At 41.6% G+C, this 23,811-nt stretch overlaps 1 protein-coding gene across 1 annotated transcript in view; it reads left to right on the forward strand.

Moving 5' to 3' along the window:
- Positions 1–23,811, forward strand: part of ERN1 (endoplasmic reticulum to nucleus signaling 1) — a 1,214,209-nt gene that overhangs the window by 545,490 nt on the left and 644,908 nt on the right. Inside the window, exon 5 of the mRNA XM_044070452.1 lies at positions 15,620–15,692. Within this exon, the coding sequence (XP_043926387.1) occupies positions 15,620–15,692 (73 nt within the window). The remainder of the gene's footprint in view (positions 1–15,619; positions 15,693–23,811) is intronic.

Here is a 23,811-nt window from a genome sequence, read left to right on the forward strand (position 1 = left end):
TGCATTTCTTGTGGGAAACAGATACCGCATAGAGATTATCATACTTTGTGTATTCCTTGTTTAGGGCCTGAGCACGACGTGGTTGGCTGTCGCTCTTGTGCTAGATTTAATAAACGCACTATAAAGAGAAGGTTGGATTGTGCCAGGTTAGTCTTTGGGAAGCGGTGCAATTATAAAATGCCGTTGGATGCTCCGACGCCCGCTTCTTCGAAGAAGCGCAAGGACAAAGCAGTTAAGCCTAGGCTGGAAGAACCGTCTGTACCAGACGCCGGTTCTTCAGAGGTGTCGGTGGAGCCGGTGGTTCCACCGGAGATTTCTTTGGGTTCCCAGGGAGAGACTTTGTTGTTGCAGGATGTGGCCTCTCAGGAGGCAGGTCAGGCCGAAGGGGCTTCTCAGGTTACTTTACTCCCCTCCCTTCCTAAGGTGGTTAGGCCCTCTCCTTCTGTTGCCAAGGCTTCTCCCAGGGCCAGGCCAGGTTTAGCTTCAGTTGGTGTCACCCCTAGTTCTTCAGGAACTGTGCACAAGAAGCATATGCTTAAAATGGCAGAAGATTTGATTACTTTGATTAGGGGTTCTTTGCCCCCTCCTGATAAGAGACCTAGGGTGGAGCCTGAGCCAGGGAGTTTTGAGCAGGCTTCGGATGTTTCAGAGTCTTCGGCTGAAGACTTGCAGGAGTATTCTCATTATTCTGACTCTGATGTGGATGATTCTACTCCTTCTGCTTCTCCTCCTGAGGATTTTTCTTTTTCAGAAACTCTTCATTCTATGAGGGAGCATTTTAAGTGGGAAGGCCAGGACTTCTCTGATTCCAGGAAAAGGCTTAGGGAATTTTTGTTTTTGCCCCAGCATAGGCCTTTGGCTATACCTCCTGTTTTAGATGTGGTGGAAGATGTTTTTGCAGAGGCTTCACTTAATCCTGATTCTTTGCCTCCTGCTCCTGTTAAACCTGATAGATATTACAGGGTGCCTGAAGCTCATAAGTATCTTTTTAAGAGTCCTAGGGCAGACCCAGAAACTGTTAGTCAGGGCCCTAAAGGTGTTAAGGCTTCTGTTGTCAAGAATCCGGTTCCTTCAGACAAAGAGGCCAAAGCTTTGGACAGATGGGGAAAGAAAGTTTATTCTTCTTCCACTCTAGCTATGAGGGCTTTGAATTGCCAGTTTCACATGTTAAAATACCAAAACTATCTCCTTTCACAATTGAAGTCTAAGGTTGATGCTCTGGCGGAAGGTATTGATTGTAAAGAATTGCAAGATTTAGTACATGTTTCTGAACAGGTGGGTAAGCATTCTTTGCAATGTGGTTTTGATGCTGTACAGGCCTCGTCTAGGGTGGCTGCCACTGGGTCAGTTCTTCGCAGGCACGCCTGGCTGAGGGATCAGAATTTGTCTGACCATGTTAAAACAAGGATTTTAGATGCTCCTTTACAATCTGATGTGTTGTTTGGTTCTCCTGTTGAGACAGTTTTAAAGAAAATGGAAGACAAGGCTAAGTCTATGCAGACTGTTAAAGATTTTTTGCAGGTTCAGCCTCCAAAGTTTAGTAGAAATTGGCCTACTAAGGGGTGGATGTATCCTTCTTATGATTCCCAGTCTAGGGGTAGATCTAGACGTGGTAGGGGCAGAGCTCAGGGTTCTTTCAGGCCTCGTACAGCGAGTTCTCCTGCACAGTCTTCAGGTGAGGGCAGGGGTCAGTCCTTTCGTAAACAGACCCAATGACCTACCTTTTCAGCTGCCAGAGCCTTCTCGTCTGGCAGCCCCTTTGGGAGGAAGGTTGGCACTTTTCAAAGGAAATTGGAGTTTAATTACCCAAGACAGATGGGTATTGGATATCATACACCACGGTTACAGGTTTTATTTCCATACCTTACCTCCTTTCAAAGGCATGCCAGACGTTCCTCCTACACAAAGAATAGAGGCTCACAAGCAAATTTCTCTGTTACTCCAACTAGGGGCCATTCAGCCGGTCCCTATGCCAGAAGTGGGCCTAGGATTTTATTCTCGCCTGTTCCTCTTACCAAAGAAAGGGAACACGTGGAGACCAATTTTGGACTTATCTATCCTCAACACTTATCTGGACATTCCCAAGTTCAAAATGTTGACGTTACAGCAGCTTTTACCTCTGCTGGGCAAAGATCATTGGATGGTAACTTTAGATCTCAAGGAGGCTTATCTTCATGTTCCTATCAGACTGAGTTGCAGGAAGTATCTGCGTTTTCGAGCTGGGACTTCTCATTATCAGTTCTCTGCATTGCCCTTTGGCTTATCTACTGCGCCCAGAGTGTTCACGAAGGTTCTGGCTCCAGTGATAGCTTTCCTCAGGTTAAAAGGAATACAGATTTATCCTTATTTGGACGATTGCCTAATTCTGGCTCAAGGAAGGGACGAGCTTCTTCATCATTTGGATTATGTGATAGCAGTGCTAAGATGCCTGGGGTATTCTGTGAACGAAATAAAGTCCAGTCTAGTACCCTCTCAAGACATGTGCTTTCTGGGTGTGAGACTGAATACAGCATCCCAGATGGCCTTTTGACCCCGGACAAACAAAGGAATCTTTCCCTTTACTTTCATCAGTTGTCTCATCAGTCCGGGCTGACTGCAAGGACAGTCCTTCAAGCCTTAGGGTTCATGGCATCTTGTATTCTGGTGCTTCCCAATGCCAAACTGCATATGAGGAAGCTACAATGGTATCTCAAAAATGTATGGACACAGCACTGCCAGGATTTGGACACTGTCATTCCAATAATACCTTGCATTCAAAAGGAATTTTTGTGGTGGGCTCAGGAATGTCACCTAAACAAGGGACTCTCTGTGACCCGGCCAGAGGCGAGTCAGATTCTAACGACAGATGCCTCGGACAAAGCTTGGGGAGCTCATCTGAATGGAAAGTGGATACAAGACAAGTGGCCTGCCAGACTACAACATCTACATATCAACTTGAAAGAGATGTTAGCAGTCCAGTTTGCTTTAATAGCCTTCAAGGATTTACTTCTTCCAGGGCAGGTGTTGATTCTAACAGACAACACAACTGTCATGTGGTACATCAACAAGCAAGGCGGAACACATTCTTATCCTCTATGCAGGCAAGCGATGATTTTGTGGGAGACTGCTCTCACTTTACAGCTAAATCTTCAGGCAAGGTTTCTGCCGAGCACAGAACTCCTTAGCAGATGTGTTAAGCAGACAAATTATGGATCCCCACGAGTGGAAATTGGATCCTCATGTATTTCAGAAATTGACAGTGTCATGGGGAACTCCAGACATAGATCTGTTCGCTTCCCCACTATACCACCAGCTGCCAAAGTTTTGCACAAAAAGGTTTCATCCAACAGCTTGGAGAGTGGATGCTCTTTCTTTCAATTGGAGCAATCTTCATGTGTATGCCTTTCCGCCTGTGCCTCTCCTCCCAAAGGTACTACTAAAGGCCAGACAAGACAAGCCAAGGATGATTTTAATAGCTCCAGATTGGCCTCGACAGCATTGGTACCCATTACTGAGGAGCCTGGTACGGAAGCCTCCATGGCCTTTGCCTACGATTCCACACCTGTTGTCTCAGGAGGACAGTCATCTGCTCAATGTCAAGCTTCACTCTCTGCACCTGACAGCCTGGCATATTCTGTTTTGAACCATAGTGGGCCTCCACTTCCACAACAAGTTTTGAATGTTATTTTGGAAGCTAGAAGGCCTAGTACAAGGAAAGTGTACGCAGAAAGATGGAAGAGATTTTTATTTTGGAGTGCAGCAAAGGATTTTGATGTTTCTGAGCCTAATTTAAGTGTGGCTCTTCAATATCTTACTGAGTTACTGGACAAGGGTTTGTCCTTCTCTTCTATTAAGGTTCATGCTGCAGCAATTTCGGCTCACTATGATTGTGACCCACCATTGTTTTCTCATCCTTTGTTCAAGCAATTTCTTAGAGGGGCAAAGAATATAAGACCCCCACGAAGAGCTCCTACTCCTGCTTGGGATCTCAATTTTGTGTTGGAGAAACTCACTCTACAACCTTTTGAGCCTGCAGCTACTTCTGAGTTGAAATATTTATCATGGAAGACTGCTTTTTTGTTGGCCATTACCTCTGCAAGAAGGGTTTCTGAATTACAGGCCCTTATGGCGGTTGAGCCTTTCTTGATTTTCCATAAGGATAGGGTATCTTTACGTACTAATCCTTCCTTTATGCCTAAAGTGGTTTCTAGTGTGGCTTTAAACCAAACTATTCATTTGCCTACCTTTTATGCAAATCCCCAAAATAACGGGGAAAAGATTTTGCACACTTTAGATGTACACAGGCAGTTGCGTTATTATTTGGACAGCACTAAAGGGTTCAGGCAGTCTCAGCAGTTATTTGTTTCTTTTGCTTTGAGTTCTCAGGGCAAGCCTGTGTCAAAACAAACTATTTCTAAGTGTATTGGGTTTTGCATTGCTTTCTGTTATTCCCATCATGGCAAGGAAGTTCCAGCTGGGATTAGGCCTCATTCCACCAGGGCTACTGCCACTTCAACAGCTTTTTTAAGAGGGGTGGCAACTAAGGATATTTTGGAGGCAGCTACATGGAGTTCAGTGCATACTTTTTCCAGGCATTATCACCAACCACTTTACTCTAAATCCAGGGCTGGTTTTGCCACTGATGTTTTGCAGGGCATTTTGGCAGCTCCTGCTTCCTTATAATTTAGCCATCCTCCCTTTCCTCTGCTTTGGGATTCTACCCAAGAGTAAGGACTGCAGCAATCTGAGATGAAGAACATAGTACAGTTTTGTACCTACCATAAATGTAGATGTTCGAAGATCCACATTGCTGCAGTCCAATTTACCCTCCCTCCTTCCCCTCTGTTGTTAGAGGCGGTTGTGTGGGTTGGGTGGTCAATTGGGTGTAATTTGTTTATTGTATATATTGTACATATGTTTGGTGCTAGGAAAGTTGGTGGTTGGTTTGCTGTCTTTTGGTTTTGACCTTTATTTTTAGGGTCTTCTGACATCTGGGGCAAGAAAAGACTGAGGATATGACGTCGGTCATGCGCATTTGTACCCTGACGTCCTGATGTTAGTCAAATGCGCCTTGACCGACGTCAGCCTTATACTTTGATATTCGGGCCGACCGAGGACAGCGGACTACCCAAGAGTAAGGACTGCAGCAATGTGGATCTTCGAACATCTACATTTATGGTAGGTACAAAACTGTACTTTTCTGTTACTGCACAGATATCGATGTTCTCCATGCTAAGGAGAGTTTCGAGTGCGTGCATCTTGAGGTTTAGACTTCTAGCATTGAGTAGCATTACTCTTAGTTTCTTATCCCTTGTGATACCTATGGAGGTGGGTTTGTCTTTTGAGCCTTGCCTAAAAAAGGCACTATGGGGGTAGCAAGAGCCTTTGCCAATATCCAAAAGCCCAGGGGTGACAGGTGCAAGCCGTCCCTAGCAAAGCATCGTGGCTTGTCGTGCATATCATCCCAAGCTGACAGGCATTGGATCCCCTTTGAATGACACCAATACTTAAGCCAATTGTTGAAATTGATCATCTTGTCTTCATACTGTGGCATCATTCTTGGTGAGGGTAAGATGCTACTCAAGGTCAGGGTCATACCAGCCTGGGCTACATGCTCACAGAGGTCCTCTATGTCTCTTTTCATGTAGTTCAGGGAGGTACGTCTCAGGTCATTCACACCAGCATGGACAATGACTGAGTCATATTTGTACCTTGGAGTGACCTGAGTGCTTGTGTTATGTGGCGGATCCTAGCGCCAGACAGGCTGCTCACCGTGACCTTCTCCTTTTTCAGCCTGGTGAGCGGGACGTCAGTGTGCCTGACGATAGTCACCTATTACAAGTGTATCAGGTGTGTTGTTTAGCCTTAAGGGCTGTGACTGTTCGGCACACTGGCTTTGTGAGATATGTGTTGCACGTGTTTTTTTTTTGGGGTAGCGGTTGCTTGGGTGTCTGCTTTGGAGGTCTCTGCTGCTTAGGCAGATCTTTATTTAGAGCCTCCGAGTATGTTTTTGTTTGATTATGTGTTTGGTTTGCTGTCATGGTAGGTCTATGTGAGACTGGAATTGTAGTGAGTGTGGTTTCCTTCTCCTCCTGACTGGTTTTGCCAGTACTGAGTTGAGAGAGCTTAGCCTCCAGTTTGGCTATATGGTTGCATCTCTCACATGTGTTGGAATTTGTTGGGAGGAGGAGGGGGTTGTCTGTGTACATGAGGCAGTTGTAACATTGCCTCAAGATTCCCATATTCACCAGCTGGACCAGAGAGGAGATTGACAACTGACCTTTGGACATGCTAGAATAATATTGGGAATTCCTTTATAATTGAAAACAAGGGCCAGTGGGGAGCGAGGGTGTAGTGCTTTTAATTTTTAGTGCTGACTTATAATTGCTTTAGTGAGCAAATGCCAGGTAACAAGTGCAATGTGTTACAGGTAACTTAAATGCAAAAACGACAGACAGTAACTTTCTTTCAAGCGAAGCAAGGAAATAAGTACAGTAAGCAATGCAGATATCACTAGGGATCCACAGAAGCGCTGAGAAGCCACGTTTTAGGAGGAATTAGCGTTCCAGGGAAATAACAAGCATACAAACAAAGCTAGATTCAGCAGGCCTGGATCTAGTCTATGCTACAGCAAACAAGGTGTACCAATTTCAGTAAGATACAGTTCAAATATTCAGGCACTATAAACCTTTAACCAGAAATTCCCAGCTCAGAAGGGCAGAGTCCAGCCACTCCTCCCACAAGAGTGCAGACCACGAACCTTCTTAATGTAAAATAACTGGCCTGAAGCCCAAGTGCTTAAACCAGAGCTAATACACTTTAAGAATAACAGACACTGAGCTCTCAGTCAGCAGTTCCCAACTTAGAAGGATGAAAGCTACCTGTCCTGCCACCACAGTGCATGCCACAAACCTTCCTAATGTAGAACAACTGGTCTGAAGCCCAAGTGCTTAATCCAAAAGACTTAGAATGATAGCTACACTTTAATCAAGTTACTACCAAGCAGTAATAAATACAACTGAATACTTTAAATAATGCCTGGATTAGTGCTCAAGTTATACAAACAAAGCTAGATTCAGCAGGCCTGGATCTAGTCTGTGCTACAGCAAACAAGGTGTACCAATTTCAGTAAGAAGCAGTTCAGATATACATGCACTATAAGCCTTTAACCAGAAATTCCCAGCTCAGAAGGGCAGAGTCCAGCCTCTCCTCCCACAAGAGTGCAGACCACGAACCCTCTTAATGTAAAATAACTGGCCTGAAAGCCCAAGTGCTTAAACCAGAATTAATACACTTTTAGAATAACAAACACTGAGCCCTCAATCAGCAGTTCCCAACTTAGAAGGATGTAAGCTACCTGTTCTGCCACTACAGTGCAGACCACAAACCCTCTCAATGTAAAACAACTGGTCTGAAGCCCAAGTGTTTAAACTAAAAGGCTTAGAATGAGTTACACCAAGCAGTAATAAATACAATTGAAAATGTTTAAGATGACGCAAAAGCAAAAAAAAGTAGGAAGAAACACAGTAAAAGCAGAAGAATTTTTTTTTTTTTTTTTTTTAGAAAAGTAGCAAAAGCAGTATATATATACATACACACACACACTCACACACACATATACATACATGTGTATGTGTGTGTGTGTGTGTGTGTGTGTGTGCGTGTGTGTGTGCATACACACACACAATATATATATATATATATATATATATATATATATATATACACATACACACACACACACACACACACACACACATGTACATACATGTGTATGTGTGTGTGTGTGTGTATATATATATATATATATGTATATAGATATATATATCTAGATATATATATATAGATATATATATCTAGATATATATATAGTTTGCCATCGAAATGTCAGAAATTAGTTAGTTGACCTTAGATTGCCAAAAGGCACTTGTACATGTTGTCGTAAGTCCACTTGTTTGAATCCACACGAACGAATACTAGTGTGCATTTGCTCTTGTGGATTCGTTTTTTTTGAATGGGGATCAGGAAATTTACCCTTTCCTTCACTGTAGTTCATTCTTAGAGTTTGTATATATAAGTAGCAGTGGATGTGGGGTACAGGGGAGCTTGTCTCCCTGCAAAACATTTGTAGCACATAACTGAAAGTTCATAGGTTCATAGGTTTATATAGGCTATCTGCCCCAAGGCATTTATAAGACTAGCCCGAATTTTTGTGGCTTACGCCACCCCTTATATGAAAAAATACTGCACCCATTAGTTTGTTGTGCCTCTGTCCAGCAGTGACACAGAGATGATTCCCAGGGTAAACCTACGATCTCCCATCCACAGGTCAAGATTTCTCTTGAACAGAGCCAGCGAGGTGCTCTGCCTCACATGGACCGGGACTCTATTCCACAGCATAGGGAGTCTCTGAGTGATAAATCTATCCCTCCAGCACGTCCTATTTATATCCGTGCTAAGGTTTAAGTCGCTTGCTCTAGTGGTTTTGGTGGATTTGGATTTTTTGAGGTGGAGCATGACCATTAATTCCGGGTTGGACATGGCCTTGTATGTCAGGCGCATGTCACCTCTGAGCAGACGGTATGCGACTGAATAGAGCTGGTGTTTCTTCAATCTGGCAGCATATGACAGATTTTGGAGTCCCTTTATCCTTTTGGTGAGAAACTTTTGGGGTCTCTCCAATTGCTGCAGATGTCGGGCGAGATACATCCCGAATGGGGCATTGTACTCGATCATTGGTCTGATAAGTGAAGAGTACAGGGGAACAATGACCTCACTAGATCTGGATGTGAATCCCTTCATGATCAGGTGGGAAATGTAGAAGGTCTTTCTAACCACTTTAGCAACGTGAGTGTCAAAAGAAAGGGCACTGTCAACCTGGGTCCCCAGGTCCCTGATAACCTCTTCTGTGCTTTGTGGATTGCCACCTATATGGTAGCTTTGGGTTACCTTGTTTTTCCCGAAGGGTATGACTATACATTTTTTGGCGTTTAACTTCAGGCCATGGCTCTGGCACCAGCTATCTGTTTCCGTGAGTCCCTTCTGAAGGATATCCGTGTCCGATGCACTTTCCACTATGGCGCCCAGTTTGCAGTCGTCTGCAAACTTTGTCAGCTCCTCCCATGTTGGCCTGTACTTCTGAGAAGTAGATGCCAAACAATAGGGGGCCAAGGACCGAGCCCTGTGGGACACTACTTGTGACCGGCTTGGAGTCTGACATAGCGCCAGCAACTCTAACCCTGTGGGTTCTGTCCTTAAGCCAGTTTGCAACCCATCTTGTGACATATGGGTTTACATTTAAGCTGGTAAGTTTTTCTACAATACCCGAGTGGGGTATTGTGTCGAAAGCCTTTGCAAGGTCAAGGTAGGCTGTATGGACTGCCTTTCCCTCATCAATGGCCTTGGTGACTGTTTCGAAGAAGTCGATTAAGTTCAAAAGGCATGATCTTCCCTTGACGAAGCCAAACTGGGTCGGGTCCAATGTCTGCAAGTCCCCTATATCTTTGTTTATGAGCTCCATTATGATCCTCTCCATAGCTTTGCAGACTAGACTTGTTAAGCTTATGGGGCAGTAATTACCAGGGTCCGTGGAGGCACCGCCTTTGTGGAGTGGGACCACAGTTGCCGTACGCCACTCCTTGGGCACGTATCCTGTGGTAAGGCTGAGATTAAACAGCTGCCTTATGTGCGGGTTTAATTCCTCATTTAGCTCGTGTAGCACACAGCCGGGGACACCATCCGGTCCCATTGATGCTGTGTTTTTAGCTTTAGAGAGCAGCTTTCACCTGCGCTTTTGAGATGTCTGGGAGGCTTCACTCCGTTGGGTTAGTTTCTCTCCTTTAGGAGAGGGGGGTGAAGTTTGCACTGAACCTGTCTGCCAGTATGTTGGCAACATCTGTGGGTTCAGTGATTTTTGTATCATTTTGGACTAATTCTGAGCATATCTGGGAGTTTCCATCCAGGTTCCTAACATAGCTGAAAAGGCCTTATGATTGTCCTTTGAATCCATGGCAATTTTTCTCTCAAAATTGGCCTTAGTTGATTTTATGAGTGCTCGTATTTTTTTACTAATAATGATCAGGGGTGACTTCCCTTTTATGGATTTTGTTCCATCATGTAATAGCTTTCTCCTCTTATTGTAAAGTTTGTTAATGGCTGGGGTCCACCAGACTGGACGTTTGCCCTTTGTGGAAAGAGTCTTGGTTTTATTTGGGATTGCCTGATCCATGCAGTCCTGGTGGTGTTCATAGAAGGCATTTGTAAGGGCTTCAGCAGCTTGGGTTGTGGTTTCCACTGTCTCAGGGGCCTTGAAGGATACCACACCAGTCTTGAGTAGTGTGAAGTTTTCTTTAGAGAAGTTCTTCACTGTGGTCTTTTTTGTTTGGGGTGGGGGCGGGATGTGGATTTCCAGTGAGATTAGTTTATGATCAGATCTCACCAATGAGGGATATACTTCCGGTGTGGAGCATTTTGTCCACATATTTGTGATAATGAGATCTAGTATATTTTCTCCTCTCGTGGGAACAGTGACTAGCTGTTCCATGGCATTTGAATTTATGAACTCCAGGAACCGTTGGGCTAGAAAGTTAGGGCTTGAGTAATGTTCCCAGTCTATATTCGGGTAGTTGAAGTCACCCAATATGATGGTGTTTGGAGATACATTTATACCCTCCAGTGTCTTCGTGCGTTGCCACCAACCTGGAGGTGTGGGTATCCTTTATGAATATGGATACACCCCCTCCTTTTGTGGTGTGGTCTGGGTTTTGGGGCCGGAACGCATGATATGAGGTAAAACCTAATAGTGCCGGGGTGCTCTCAGGAGCCTTGAACCAGGTTTCAGTTACAGCACAGACATCGATGTTCTCCATACTGAGAAGGGCCTCGAGTGCGTGCATTTTGAGATTTAGACTTCTGGCATTGAGCAGCATTACCCTCAGTTTCTTCCCATTTTTGTTTTCTAGGGTGGTAGGTTTAGAATTTGAGCCTTGCCTAAAAAGGCACTATGGGGTGGCAAGAGCCTTAGCCAATATCCGAATCCCAGGGTGACAGGTGCAAGCCGTCCCTTGCAGCAGCGTGGCTTGTCAAGCATGTCATCCCAGGCAGACAGACACTGGATCCCCTTTGAATGACACCAGACATTAAGCCAATTGTTAAAGCTGATCATCTTGTCTCTATATTGTGGCATCATTCTTGGTGAAGGAAGGATACTGCTCAGGGTTAGGGTCATACCTGCCTGGGCTACATAATCAGAGAGCTCCTCTATGTCTCTTTTCATGTAGTCCAGGGAAGTACGTCTCAGGTCGTTCACACCAGCATGGACAATGACTGTGTCATATTTGTACTTGCCGTGGAGTGACCAGTGCTTGTGTTATGTGGCGGATTCTAGCGCCCGATAGGCAGCTTACTGTGACCCTCTCCTTGTTCAGCCTGGTGAGTGGGACGTCAGTGTGTCTGACTATGGAGTCACCTATGACAAGTATGTTTGGTGTTGTATTTGGCTTTAAGGGCTGTGACTGCTTTGCACACTGCTTTTGTGGTTTATGTGTTGCTTGTGGGGTGTCTTGAGGTAGCAGTTGTTTGGGTGTCTGCTTTGGAGGCCTCTGCTGTTTAGGTAAATTTTACTCAGAGCCTCCGAGTATGTCTTTGTGTGTTTATGTGTTTGATTCAGTGGTGTGGTAGCATTATGTGAGGCTGGTTTTGTGGTGTGTGTAGTTGCCTTCTCCTCCTGTCTGGTCTTGCCAGTCCTGAGTTGAGAGAGCTCAGCCTCCAGTTTGGCTAAATAGCTGCATCTCTCAAGTATTTGTGTTATGTGGGAGGAGGAGAGGGTTGTCTGTGTACATGAGGCAGTTATAACATTGCCTCAAGATTCCCAGATTCACCAGCTGGACCGGAGAGGAGATTGACATCTGACCTTTGGACATGCTAGAATAATATTGGGAATTCCTTAATAATTGAAAACAAGGGCCAGTGGGGAGTGAGGGTGTAGTGCTTTTAATTTTTAGTGCTGACTTATATAATTGCTTTAGTGAGCAAGTGCCAGGTAACTTGAGTGCAATGTGTTACAAGTAACTAAATGCAAAATGACAAACAGTAACTTTCTTTCAAGTGAAACAAGGAAATAAGTACAGTAAGCAATGCAGATATCACTAGTGATCCACAGAAGCTGAGAAGACGCGTATTAGGTGGAATTAGCTTCCAGGAAATAACAAGCAAACAAACAAAAGCATATAAACAAAGCTAGATTCAGCAGGCCTGGATCTAGTCTATGCTAGAGCAAACAAGGTGTACCAATTTCAGTAAGATACAGTTCAAATATTCAGGCACTATAAACCTTTAACCAGAAATTCCCAGCTCAGAAGGGCAGAGTCCAGCCTCTTCTCCCACAAGAGTGCAGACCACGAACCTTCTTAATGTAAAATAACTGGCCTGAAGCCCAAGTGCCTAAACCAGAACTAATACACTTGGACACTGGGCTCTCAATCAGCAGTTCCCAACTTAGAAGGATGAAAGCTACCTGTCCTGCCACCACAGTGCTTGCCACAAACCTTCCTAATGTAAAATAACTGGTCTGAAGCCCAAGTTCTTAATCCAAAAGACTTAGAATGATAGCTACACTTTAATCAAGTTACAACCAAGCAGTAATAAATACAATTGAATACTTTAGAGAATGTCTGGATTAGTGCTCAAGTTACACAAACAAAGCTAGGTCCAGGAGGCCCGAATCCAGTCTATGCCACAGCAAACAAGGCGCACCAACTTCAGTAAGAATCTGTTCAGATATGCATGCACTATAAGCTTTTAACCAGAAATTCCCAGCTCAGAAGGGCAGAGTCCAGCCTCTCCTCCCACAAGAGTGCAGACCACAAACCCTCTTAATGTAAAATAACTGGCCTGAAAGCCCAAGTGCTTAAACCAGAATTAATACACTTTTAGAATAACAGACACTGAGCCCTCAATCAGCAGTTCCCAACCTAGAAGGTTGTAAGCTACCTGTTCTGCCACAACAGTGCAGACCACAAACCCTTTCAGTGCAAAACAACTGGTCCAAAGCCCAAGTGTTTAAACCAAAAGGCTTAGAATGAGTTACACCAAGCAGTAATAAATACAATTGAGTATTTTTAAGATGATGCAAAAGTAAAATGAAGTAGGTAGAAACACAAGTACAGTAAAAGCAGATGAAATTTTTTTTTTTTTTTTTTATCTGAACAAGTGCTGAGATCAAAGAAACAGATTTGAGAGCTGAAACTAGAAAACTGGCTAGTTATAAGAAAAAAAAACAAGCTAGAAGGCTTCCCTCAAACACAGAAGGGCTTGGGGGCTCAGAAGCCTACAAATAGTCTATACCACTTAACAGGAAAGGCAGGAAATGAGCTTAATTTTTTTTTGTCTGTTTCCCAGATGCTCTCTTTGTATACAGTAGGAGTGCCTGAAATCAGAATATGATCTCACTGCACTCAGTTGAGTGAGCAAATGAGATGGGCCCAGAGGCAGGCTGAGGGGCGGGCAGTTTCAAGGCCACCAAGATTAACACCAGAACAAAAACAGGGAGGGTGAAACTGCCAGTTCAGTTAATATTCCTTCAACACAGTTTAAATCAAATTAAATACTGTATTTTTTTTTTTAAAAAGTGCAGATAAAGGTACTTAAATTCTCTTATACGTCCAGTTGAATATAACCAAGTTGTTAGCCGGCCAAAGCTGAGGTTTTTAAGCAGAAAAGATTTCACAATGCACCACTTAACTAGGCAAGGACAGGAAATCAAAGAATGTGGCTACCCCCACACCTGTAATTACTAGCAAATAACAAAATTCAGCAAACACTAGCTTCTGTTCAAGTTACTAAAGAGCAGAAAAACTGCCAGTTCAGTTAATATTCCTTCAAAACAGTTTAAATCAAATTAAATACTGTATTTTTTTTTTTAACTTGTAGGTATTTTCGGTAAAGTCGACATTCCTGAGTTGTTGACTTTCCTTAAATACCACTTTCGGTTATGTGAATAATCAGTTATTGGATTTTACGTTTCAGGTTGTATATATGAACACTCGTACTATTCAGTTATGAAATTTTGATAGCAAACCATATATATATATATATATATATATATATATATATATATATATATATATATATAGATATATATATATATATATATATATATATATATATATATATATATATATATATATATATATATATATATATATAAATATAGATATATATATATATATATATATATATATAAATATAGATAGATATATATATATATATATATATATATATATATATATATAGATATATATATATATATATAGATAGATATATAGATATATATATATATATAGATAGATATATAGATATATATATATATATATATATATATATATATATATATATATAGATATATATATGATACACACACACACACACACACACACACACACACACACACGCAGACAGATATACCAAATTAACTACTGACCAGGTTGACAAGATATTGGAACAGATAATGAAAGATTGAGATAGTGGTGCAGAAAGTGATGGCTGTTGGAATGAAAGCACAAGTGATAACCTGAATATAACAAAACATTTGAGTTGATATTTGAAAGGTCTGAACTACATATATTAATGTGCAGCGTGAAAGATAATTTAAATAGAACTGATTTTTCATCATACAGTAGAAAGATGTAAAGACTGTATTTAATAAAATAAAAAGGAATGGGGAGGAGAACAGTGAAAGAAGAAAATAAATAAACAGCTTTGTTTCATTATTGTATAAAGTGTACTGGTCCTATCCATTCATTCATGTTTATGAGTTGCTGCCAATTCCAATAGTGAGCATGTGAATAGCCACTGCCATCCACAGAGTTTACTAGGTGAGGGTGGAAGTTGAATGCCAGGCCTTCTCTTCTGTATCACTAATGCATGCACAGACATCTCCAGATAAATTAGAAGTCATCAGTCTATTACTACATTTCTTAGGAATGTGGGAGGAAAAGAGAGCACACAGAGAAAACCCACCCAAACTCAGGGAGGACGTGCAGATTCTGCAAGCGCCCCAGCCAAGAGCCAAACTAGAGATCCTCTTGCTGTGAGGTGACAGCGCTGCTACTGTGTCACTCACTTTACTGTAATGCAGACTTCCCTTGTCAGAAAGATGGGCTGTTCACCAACTAGTCTTCTCGGTTAATTAAATTGCTTTGATGTACACAGATAAGAAACCTCAGCTTGGGAATGCGTAGTTTAATGTTTGTGTATGTGCATATGGATATGGTACAATACACATACACACATCTTTGAAACAACTTTTGCATGTATTCATGTGTATTTGTGTTTAAACCCCTAGTGTATGCTTATTATTTTATAGACAGAAAAGTAGATGGTATTCCCTAACAGAAAGCTGGTTTGTTTTCTGTTTTGTTCTGTGGTCATAAGAAAGGTAATTGACTTTCTGAGAGCTGCTGCTCTAGTTGTTGAATACAAGTCTCAAGATGAGCAGCTGCCCTCTCTGAAATGCTGCTTAGTTGTGGTCTTTGTCTTTTCTGTAGTAAGTTATGGTTTCTTTATGATTTGCTCTGGTATTTAGATAACATAGTAGTGATAAAATAATGCTGTGTATGTTTATTTTTTTTTGTCTGCCCAGAAATTACCATTTACAATCCCAGAACTGGTTCAAGCTTCACCTTGCCGAAGTTCCGATGGTATCTTATACATGGGTAAGTTGCAGTAATGTGCTTGTAGGATTCGTGGTTTCACTGGTTTGCTATTTAAAATTGTAGAAATTCATATGGTGTGATGTGAATAAGTTTGTCTTCAGAGGTGTTTTAGACAACTAAAAACACGTTTCTTCACAGTTAATTGCAGTCATTAAAAATGAATGTTTATTAAAGTACAGTGTGACTTTGCTGTTGTGATACTGATTTTCAGTGTCGTTGGGTGGTGCAACATAAAAATTATTATGCTGTTATTCCCCCTCCTCAGTGTGTGTAACGTTTAAAGTATCATTAGGATCACATAGGACTCTGGAATCAGGTCCAGGTTTTCCTTGCATTTGCCAAGTTTAATTAAAGCTGTTGTATCATAAGCCTATACTGTAGATGTCTTCATGCTGTGACTTTATACTAGCATGCAGTTCTGTAAGCTTAAAGTGTACAGTCACACATTTGGTCTGCATCTGAACACTTTGTAACTTAAGTGCTCCAGTATATTTTCTACCCTGTCTGACTAGAAGTATTTGGGCAGTTTCTTACAAAACAAAACAAAAGCTTTGTAAATATTTTAGCAAGTACCTCTCCACATAATTCTGCTGATTCCCTCATAGACATCACTCCTTGCCTTGGGGTGAGTCCATACACTCTACTGGAAGGGTCCCGGTGCATGCACTGTAGTGGGACTATTAAAGTCTAGGGCTGAAGCTGCATGTAATCCCTCTTTTGACGTCATCGAGGGCAATGGTCAGTGATCTTTTTGGTGATTTCACAGAGGAAAATTGAAAGTTTACAGGTGTTTTTATTTTAAGGATCTTGCCTTAAAACTGATATTAACAGCATTGAATAGCAGCTCGGCATCTCAGTCACCACATGCCATGGTGCAAGTTAAACTTATAAAAGAGACAGTAAACTTTAAAGTTTACTATGTTATTTTCTGCTTTTTTGTAAGCCATAGTTCCTCCTTGAGAAATATTCTGTTTTTCTTCTATCTTTGACAAGCTTTTACTGTTATCTAATTCTGTAGAATCCTCAGACTTTATCAGAAGCTCTTTAAAAGTTAAAATCTTTATTTTCTCAGTAGCTAAATTACATCTGACCAAAGCAAGTTTAAGAACCTACTCAGCTGACACATTTCTCATCATAACTGTAGCTGGAGTTAATGACATCAGATGGAAAGTTTCAGTGCTTGTTGAGTGGAAGGACCAAGTAACTAGGAGATGGGTTTGGAATTAAATAAATGCATCTGTATTTGTCATGGGATATGTAGATAAGGGATTAGTTTTTTTAATAATGCTGATGTTTTCCTGTTTTTTTGTTTTTTTAGTGTTTCTTGCCAAAATTAGTGTAGCTAGTAGCTGTAGCATAGTCCCGATACAGGTTTGCTGCATCTAAGTCTGTTTGTATTAGCTGCTGTATTCTGAGCACATTTTCTAAGCCATCTTTAATTGGAAGGGGCCCTTCTTGTACCCCTGTGAGAAAAGTGTGCCGATTGGAACATGTATGGTGAAGGGGTGATTGGTCTAGGGCTTGGATTAAGCACCCTCATTAGTTCTTTTGAGTTTTTTAAAAGTTTTTTTTTTACGTTTTTAGGTTCTGGTATTTAAGCCCTCCTCTGCTCATTTGTGCATTGTGCAATTGGGCACTGTAGCCGGACAGATCATTTCAACAATGTTTCCCTTAGTTGCAGCTATAGTACTTCAGCATAGTCCTTATCTTTAGTACATCTCCAGTCTAAGAAGCATTGTTGGTGAGCTGTGACCTATTAAAAACCAGCCAAAAACCCCATCAGAAATACCTATCTAAAGAGCACCTCCTAGATTAGTCCTAAAAGCACCCCCTTTGTGATAACAGTTCTTCAAATCTAGACTTCCGAGAGTTGGACTACCTTATTTCTCCTAGTAATCCAAGAAAACACGGGTGACTACTTGCTGGAGGAATTAAACTTCAGTTTTTAACCATGTGAACTGGTGTTTCTGCTGATACTATCGTGCAGTCAATTGCTGAAGAGGGACAGCCTTTATAGGAGCTCTGTGTGACTGGTTTGTGTTTTTAGTGATTTGGAACCAGTGTTTTCTTGGATTACTAGAAAGATGTACTTACATCAAGAATCTTGAATCCCTGCTCTCCCTCACTCAAAACAGTAATACTGAAGAGGTTGTCAACTCACCCACCCACTACTCATGCACATAGTACCACTCATACATGTAGTACGCATCTAACACACAAGTCAGCATATGTGGAGGTTGTCTTAAAAAACTTACCAAAGACTTCCAAAACAAAAGACTGCTACAACTAACACAGTTCCCACAACACCCAAGATGGATAGCAACACCAGTGTCTCACCTACCAAGCCCTTAAGGTGTAACACTCAAAAAAACTAATTTTTTTGTCATTGGAGACTCAATAGTGAGACACATGAACATCCTACAAACCAGGTTAGATAAGGAGAAAGCCACGGTCAGCTGCTTGTCCGGTGCCATGATTTGTCATATCATGTATACACTCGGTTCTCTCGGCAACAAGTACCATTATGACGGTGTCATAGCTCATGTTGGAGTGAACAACCTGATACATACCTCTCCGGACTATATGAAGAGAAGCATGATTGAGCTCTTTGAGTATGTGCCCCAGGCAGGTATGTCTCTAGCCTTGAGCAGCATATTACCCTCCCTGGAATGATGCCACGATATAAACAAAAAATGAGAGATTTCAATAATTGGCTTAGATTTTGGTATCATTCAAAGGGAATCCAGTTTCTGTTAGCCTGGTATGACATGAGCACAAACCTCGCTGCTTTAATTGAAACTGTTTGCACCTGATACCACTAGGCTTTCAGCTACTGTCAAAGGCTCTTGCCTCCCCCATAGTGCCTTTTTTAGGCAAGGTCTCCAAAACAAAATTTCCAATGTGAAAATTGCTAACCATAACAAAATAAGGATTATGCTGCTAAACACTCTGAGCTTAAACCAGAAACTGCACTCCCTGGAAGCACTTCTGTCACTGGAGGATGTTGATGTCTGTGCAGTCACAGAAACCTGGTTCAAGGCCTTGGAGAGTACCTCTGCCTTGAAAGGCTACAATGCCTTCCACACCTTCAGACTGTAAAACAAACATGTGAGAACCAAAGGAGGTGATGTTTCTATCTGTATTCGAGATAAATTCACCTCCCGACTAGTTAGATTGGACATCTCCATGGAGTTACTCCAAGTTCAGATTACTGTGGGTAAGACCCCCATTCAAGTCATAGTTAGTTATAGGTCTCCTTCCATGGATCACAGTATGCAAGAGGCCTACTTGACCAAACTGGAGTCAATTCAAATATTGCCAAATACTCTGGCTGTGGAGGATTTCAGTTATATCACCATCAACTGGGAATCCTGCTTTAGCCCTGACTCATTAGCGCAAAAGTTCCTTGACTTTGTTAACTCAAACGCACTGGACCATATTGTTCAAATCCCAACAAAAGGAACAAACATACTAGATCTGGTCCTCACTAACATGACAGATGCACCACTGCAACTGTTGGACCCTCATTAGTTAAATCTGACCACATATCAGTTGTCTTCGAAATTACACTAGCACCAGAACTCGCAAAGGCTGAAGTCAGACTAAAAAACTTCACCAAAGCAAAGTATACCCTCTTAGGGGAAGGTATAAATACATTCCAAGCTCCACACCCAGCTGGAAGTGGTAACTACACTAAGGCTTACACTAAAGCCCTGTACAATCAGTTGTATAAGTGTATAGACTCAAATCAAAGCCAGAGCCCCAAGTATAAGTGTGTCGACTCAAATCAATACTAGAGCCCCAGGTGAAAAAAAGCCACCCTGGTGAACATCCAGCATCAACAAGCTTTTACAAGAAGTGCAAAAAGTTGCTGTCTTAAGAAAAGTAAGGCGAGGCCCCAATAGTGTAAAAGTACTAGCTTCAACAGGCAGATAAGACAGCCTGTCAAATCCTCTAAGGGTAACCTTGAGAAAAAAATTAGCATTCACAGCCAAGGATAATCATAAGGCTTTTTACAGTTACGTATGTACCCTAAAAGGTAGGACCCAAGCATGTGCTGAACCAGTGACTAACTGTATCACACACACCGATCCCGCAGAGATAGCAAAACCTGCTAGTGGACAGATTTGGTGAAAAATTTCACTCCCTTATCCCCTCCAGACTTATCATAAACCTTGCCCCCAACTACCCCCCGTCTTACATATCTGAAGAGCAGGTCATTAAAGCTTTGTCTAAGGCAAAAAAACATAGCCTCTGTGGGACCAGATGGCATCCCATGCTGTCTTCTAAACAAACTAAAACATGAACTAGCATCACCAGTAAGTACCCTATTCAGTCACAGCCTAACCACTGGCTTTGTTCCTGCGGAATGGAGAGCAGCAACAGTTATTCCTTTCCACAAAGGTGTCTTAGCAACAGACCCAGGGAATTACAGACCCATAAGCCTGACAAACCTTATCAGTAAAGCCATGGAACCACCATAATGGACCTCAGAAATAAAGACATAGGTGACCTCCATACCCTGAATCCGACCCAATTTGGCTTCAGCAAGGGCAGATCCTGCCTGCTAAACATGGTGGATTTCTTCAAAAATGTGACCATGGCCATTGAGTAGGGCAGATCTGTGCACATAACATGTCTCGACTTGGCAAAGACCTTTGACACAATCCCACACTCAGGCATTACCGATAAACTTGAAAAACTGAATGTAAACCCCTTTGTTGTAAGATGAGTTGCCAACTGGCTCACAGACCAGTCAAACATCATCATAATGGATGACTCCACATCAACCAGCAGACCTGTCACCAGTGAGGTACCACTAGGGCCAGTGCTGGCCCCCCCCTACTGTTTGGTATATACTTCTCAGAAGTTCAGGCCAAAACTAAGGGGCTGTGGCTGACCAAGTTTGAGGATAACTCCAAACTGGGTGCGATACTGAATCCTCAGATGATGTCAGTATACTTCAGGAGGGTCTTAACGCAGACTAATGACTGGTTTCTCAGTCATGATCTCAAACTGAATGCAAAGAAATGCATCATTCCCTTTGGTAAAAAGTGTCCCTTCACACTATCAATTTAACACCACCACCTTATGTACCTACAAAGTATTAAGAGATCTGGTATCACGAGTAGACTACGACCTTAACTTTAACCACCATGTGTCTATCGTTGTAAGGAAGGCTTTCTACATAGCACACGTGATTAGCAAAGGCATTGCCTCTAGAGCAAAGGAGGTTGTAACTGTTCTATACTTGTCACTAATCAGGCCCATAATTGAGTATAATGCCCCTTTCAGCATGTACTGTAGAAAGCACTTGCAGCAATTGGAGAGAACTCGGAGGTTTCTAACTAAGAAGGTCAAGGGACTCCAGCACATACCTTACACAGTCTGAATAAAGTCCTAAAGTCCCTGTCATTATACTTAGTATCGTATAGACTTCTTAGGGGAGACTTATGCTTGGCTTACAGAGCAATCTCTGACTTAAACGTAATGCATATCATAAATCAAACGAAACTAGAGCTGCCTATTTCAGAGACCTATATATAGCCTGCGACTTGAGTAGTACATGCTGGAGGGACAGATTTTTCTCCCAGTGACTGCTGTGTCTTTGGAATAGGCTGCCAATTCATGCAAAGCAGAGCATCTCTATGACACTGCCCAAAAGGAACCTGGATGAGTGGATGGGGTGCAGTAAATTCTTACTGGTGGTAACGCCCACAGCCTTCCTGGACATGGGCAGTCATTACTAAATACAGTCCTGGGCATTGACTAGAGTATCTACATTATTATATTGGGATGAAATGGCTAGGCTTGAAATGACCTTTGGGCCAATAGCTTAGTAACCTCCTATGATCCTATGTTGTAGATTATTGTACAGTGTATTGTATAAGTTGTGGTCTGCATCAGTAAAGCTGGCAGCTTAGCTTTGCACAGGTTTTACTTTCATTTGCATGTTTCATGAGTAGTTATGTGTTAACTTTATAAATAGCTCTTTTAATTATGGTAAACCATGAAGTTTGTAAATATTATATGGGAGCAAGTAAACAATGCCCTGTTGTCTTCAGTTATTTAAAAAGTACAGCTTTTCAGCATCAGTTAGTTAACTATAGCCGTTTAGCTGTGGGCAAAGTACTTTTACTCTCTTATGTAATCTTTAATATAGATCCTTCAGGGCCATTGCATTGAAGCTGAAGGACATTTGTGTCTGTTCAGCCCATGTGCTTTAGCTCTTAATACTCCACATTACTAGGTGAGGATGTAGGAGTGCTACGCCTTCTCTCTTTGAAATATTTGGAGACAGAAAAGCAACAGTCTGGTATGAGTGTGCTCTTTCTGCCGTAAAATTGTCCATTTTCTCCAAATTGGTTACATAACAGCAACATTAGGTTGATATACGCATACACTTTTTTTTGACACTTTTATTGAATTATTACTTGAGACGTAGGCACACATACATTAATAGAAAAGAAACCAAACAATATTAATGTTTTGCAGTATACATTGCATATACATTTTCTTTCTTTGTAACAATTACTCTTCAATATTACATAAAATGATCAATTCCTGCCTTCCCTTAAAGCTCAATTTTCCTTATGAACATTATTCTACATGTATTTTTCCCACAAATTCCAGTTTGTATGTCATTTGTGCTTTTCCTTTTCTAAAGATTCCTGTTACAGTTCTTTTATATCTTTTACAGTATCCACTAATTCAAATGTACTTGGTTTAGATTTTGATTTCCATTTTCTAGTATTTTTTTTTTTTGGTAGCCAACAGAATTAAACTTAATACGCCCTTACTATGTCTAGACAATTCTGATCCTGTATCCCTACTCAAAAGAATAATTTCCTTAGTTACAGGCATGTGCCACCCCAGTATTTAAGATCTGCCAACTCATTGTACTCCCAAACGTTTTCCCAGTTGCCTCCTTCTTCTCTTTTCACACCTTCAGCTTTTGCTATCTTTCTGAGGCAAAACTCATAGAGGTGCTCTGCTTCGCATGAATTGGAAGCCTATTCCAAAATTCTTTTGAAATCTGCTTGGAGTATAAAAAAAATACTGATGCAAGCACTTCAAAGTAAAAATTCTAAACCACATGGATGGCAGTCTACAACCGGCAAATTTACACATCATCTTGACCTTATCCCACTCTTACCTTTCCATCTGCTTCCAGTGCTTTGGTCCATTTTCCATTTTCCTTCAGTAATTTCCAATCCCCCTTAGCCTATTTTCTGTACCCTTACTTGCAGTCATCCCTGTTGGCAGAATCTAATTTCTCCATTCCTGTGTTGACTTAGTTCTTAGAGTACTTTATGCAACTTTATGAATGTAATCTGTTCGGTTATTCTACTTGAGGAGCTGCATCCAAAATCCCACTCTTTCTTGAACTTCACCCGCTTCAACATCATCCCTTTCCACTTTGAATTATAACCCTCTGCTTGTGTTATGTACATGTGTCTTAACAGTGTAGTTCTAAAATATCCTTTCAAATCAGGTAATCCTAAACCAGCTTTTTCTTTTAGGAGGATCCACATATCCCAGTTAACTTTTACCTTCTTCCTCTCCTAGATACAGTTCTTCAGTTCTTTATTAGTTATTGTCCACAACTTCTCTAGTTGATAAAAATATGCCTGACTTGTATATAAAACTAAAGGGACTAAAACATTTTCACTGCTTGTATCTTGCTATCCATATCCATAAACAAGAGCTTCCGTTTTTCTCACTTTTTGTATTCTCTTCTGTTTAGTCTTCTCCCACATATTCTTGGTTGCCATAGCAGAAGCCTTTGTAATCCATACTCCTAAATATGTCATCTTAATGCATCATCATCCCCTTTGGGGAAGAGTGATGTCCCCACAAATTATCACATTAATAACAACATCCTAAGCACTCAATCAGTCGTGAGGGATTTGGGGACCCAGGTTGATAGCAACCTGACTTTTGACCACCAAGTTGCTTCCGTTGTACGGAAAACCTTCTACGTGGCCCACCTCACACAAGTAAGGGTATCTCATCCAGGGACAAGGAGGTCATAACATCCCTGTATTCTTCCCTTATAAGGCCCAGTATCAAGTGCCACTTCTGACTCGCAGACCTCTACTGAGATCCATATGGAGTC

The sequence above is a fragment of the Protopterus annectens genome, chromosome 4.part1 (assembly GCF_019279795.1).
Source record: "Protopterus annectens isolate FY-2018-M chromosome 4.part1, PAN1.0, whole genome shotgun sequence".
Lineage (NCBI taxonomy): Eukaryota > Metazoa > Chordata > Ceratodontiformes > Protopteridae > Protopterus > Protopterus annectens.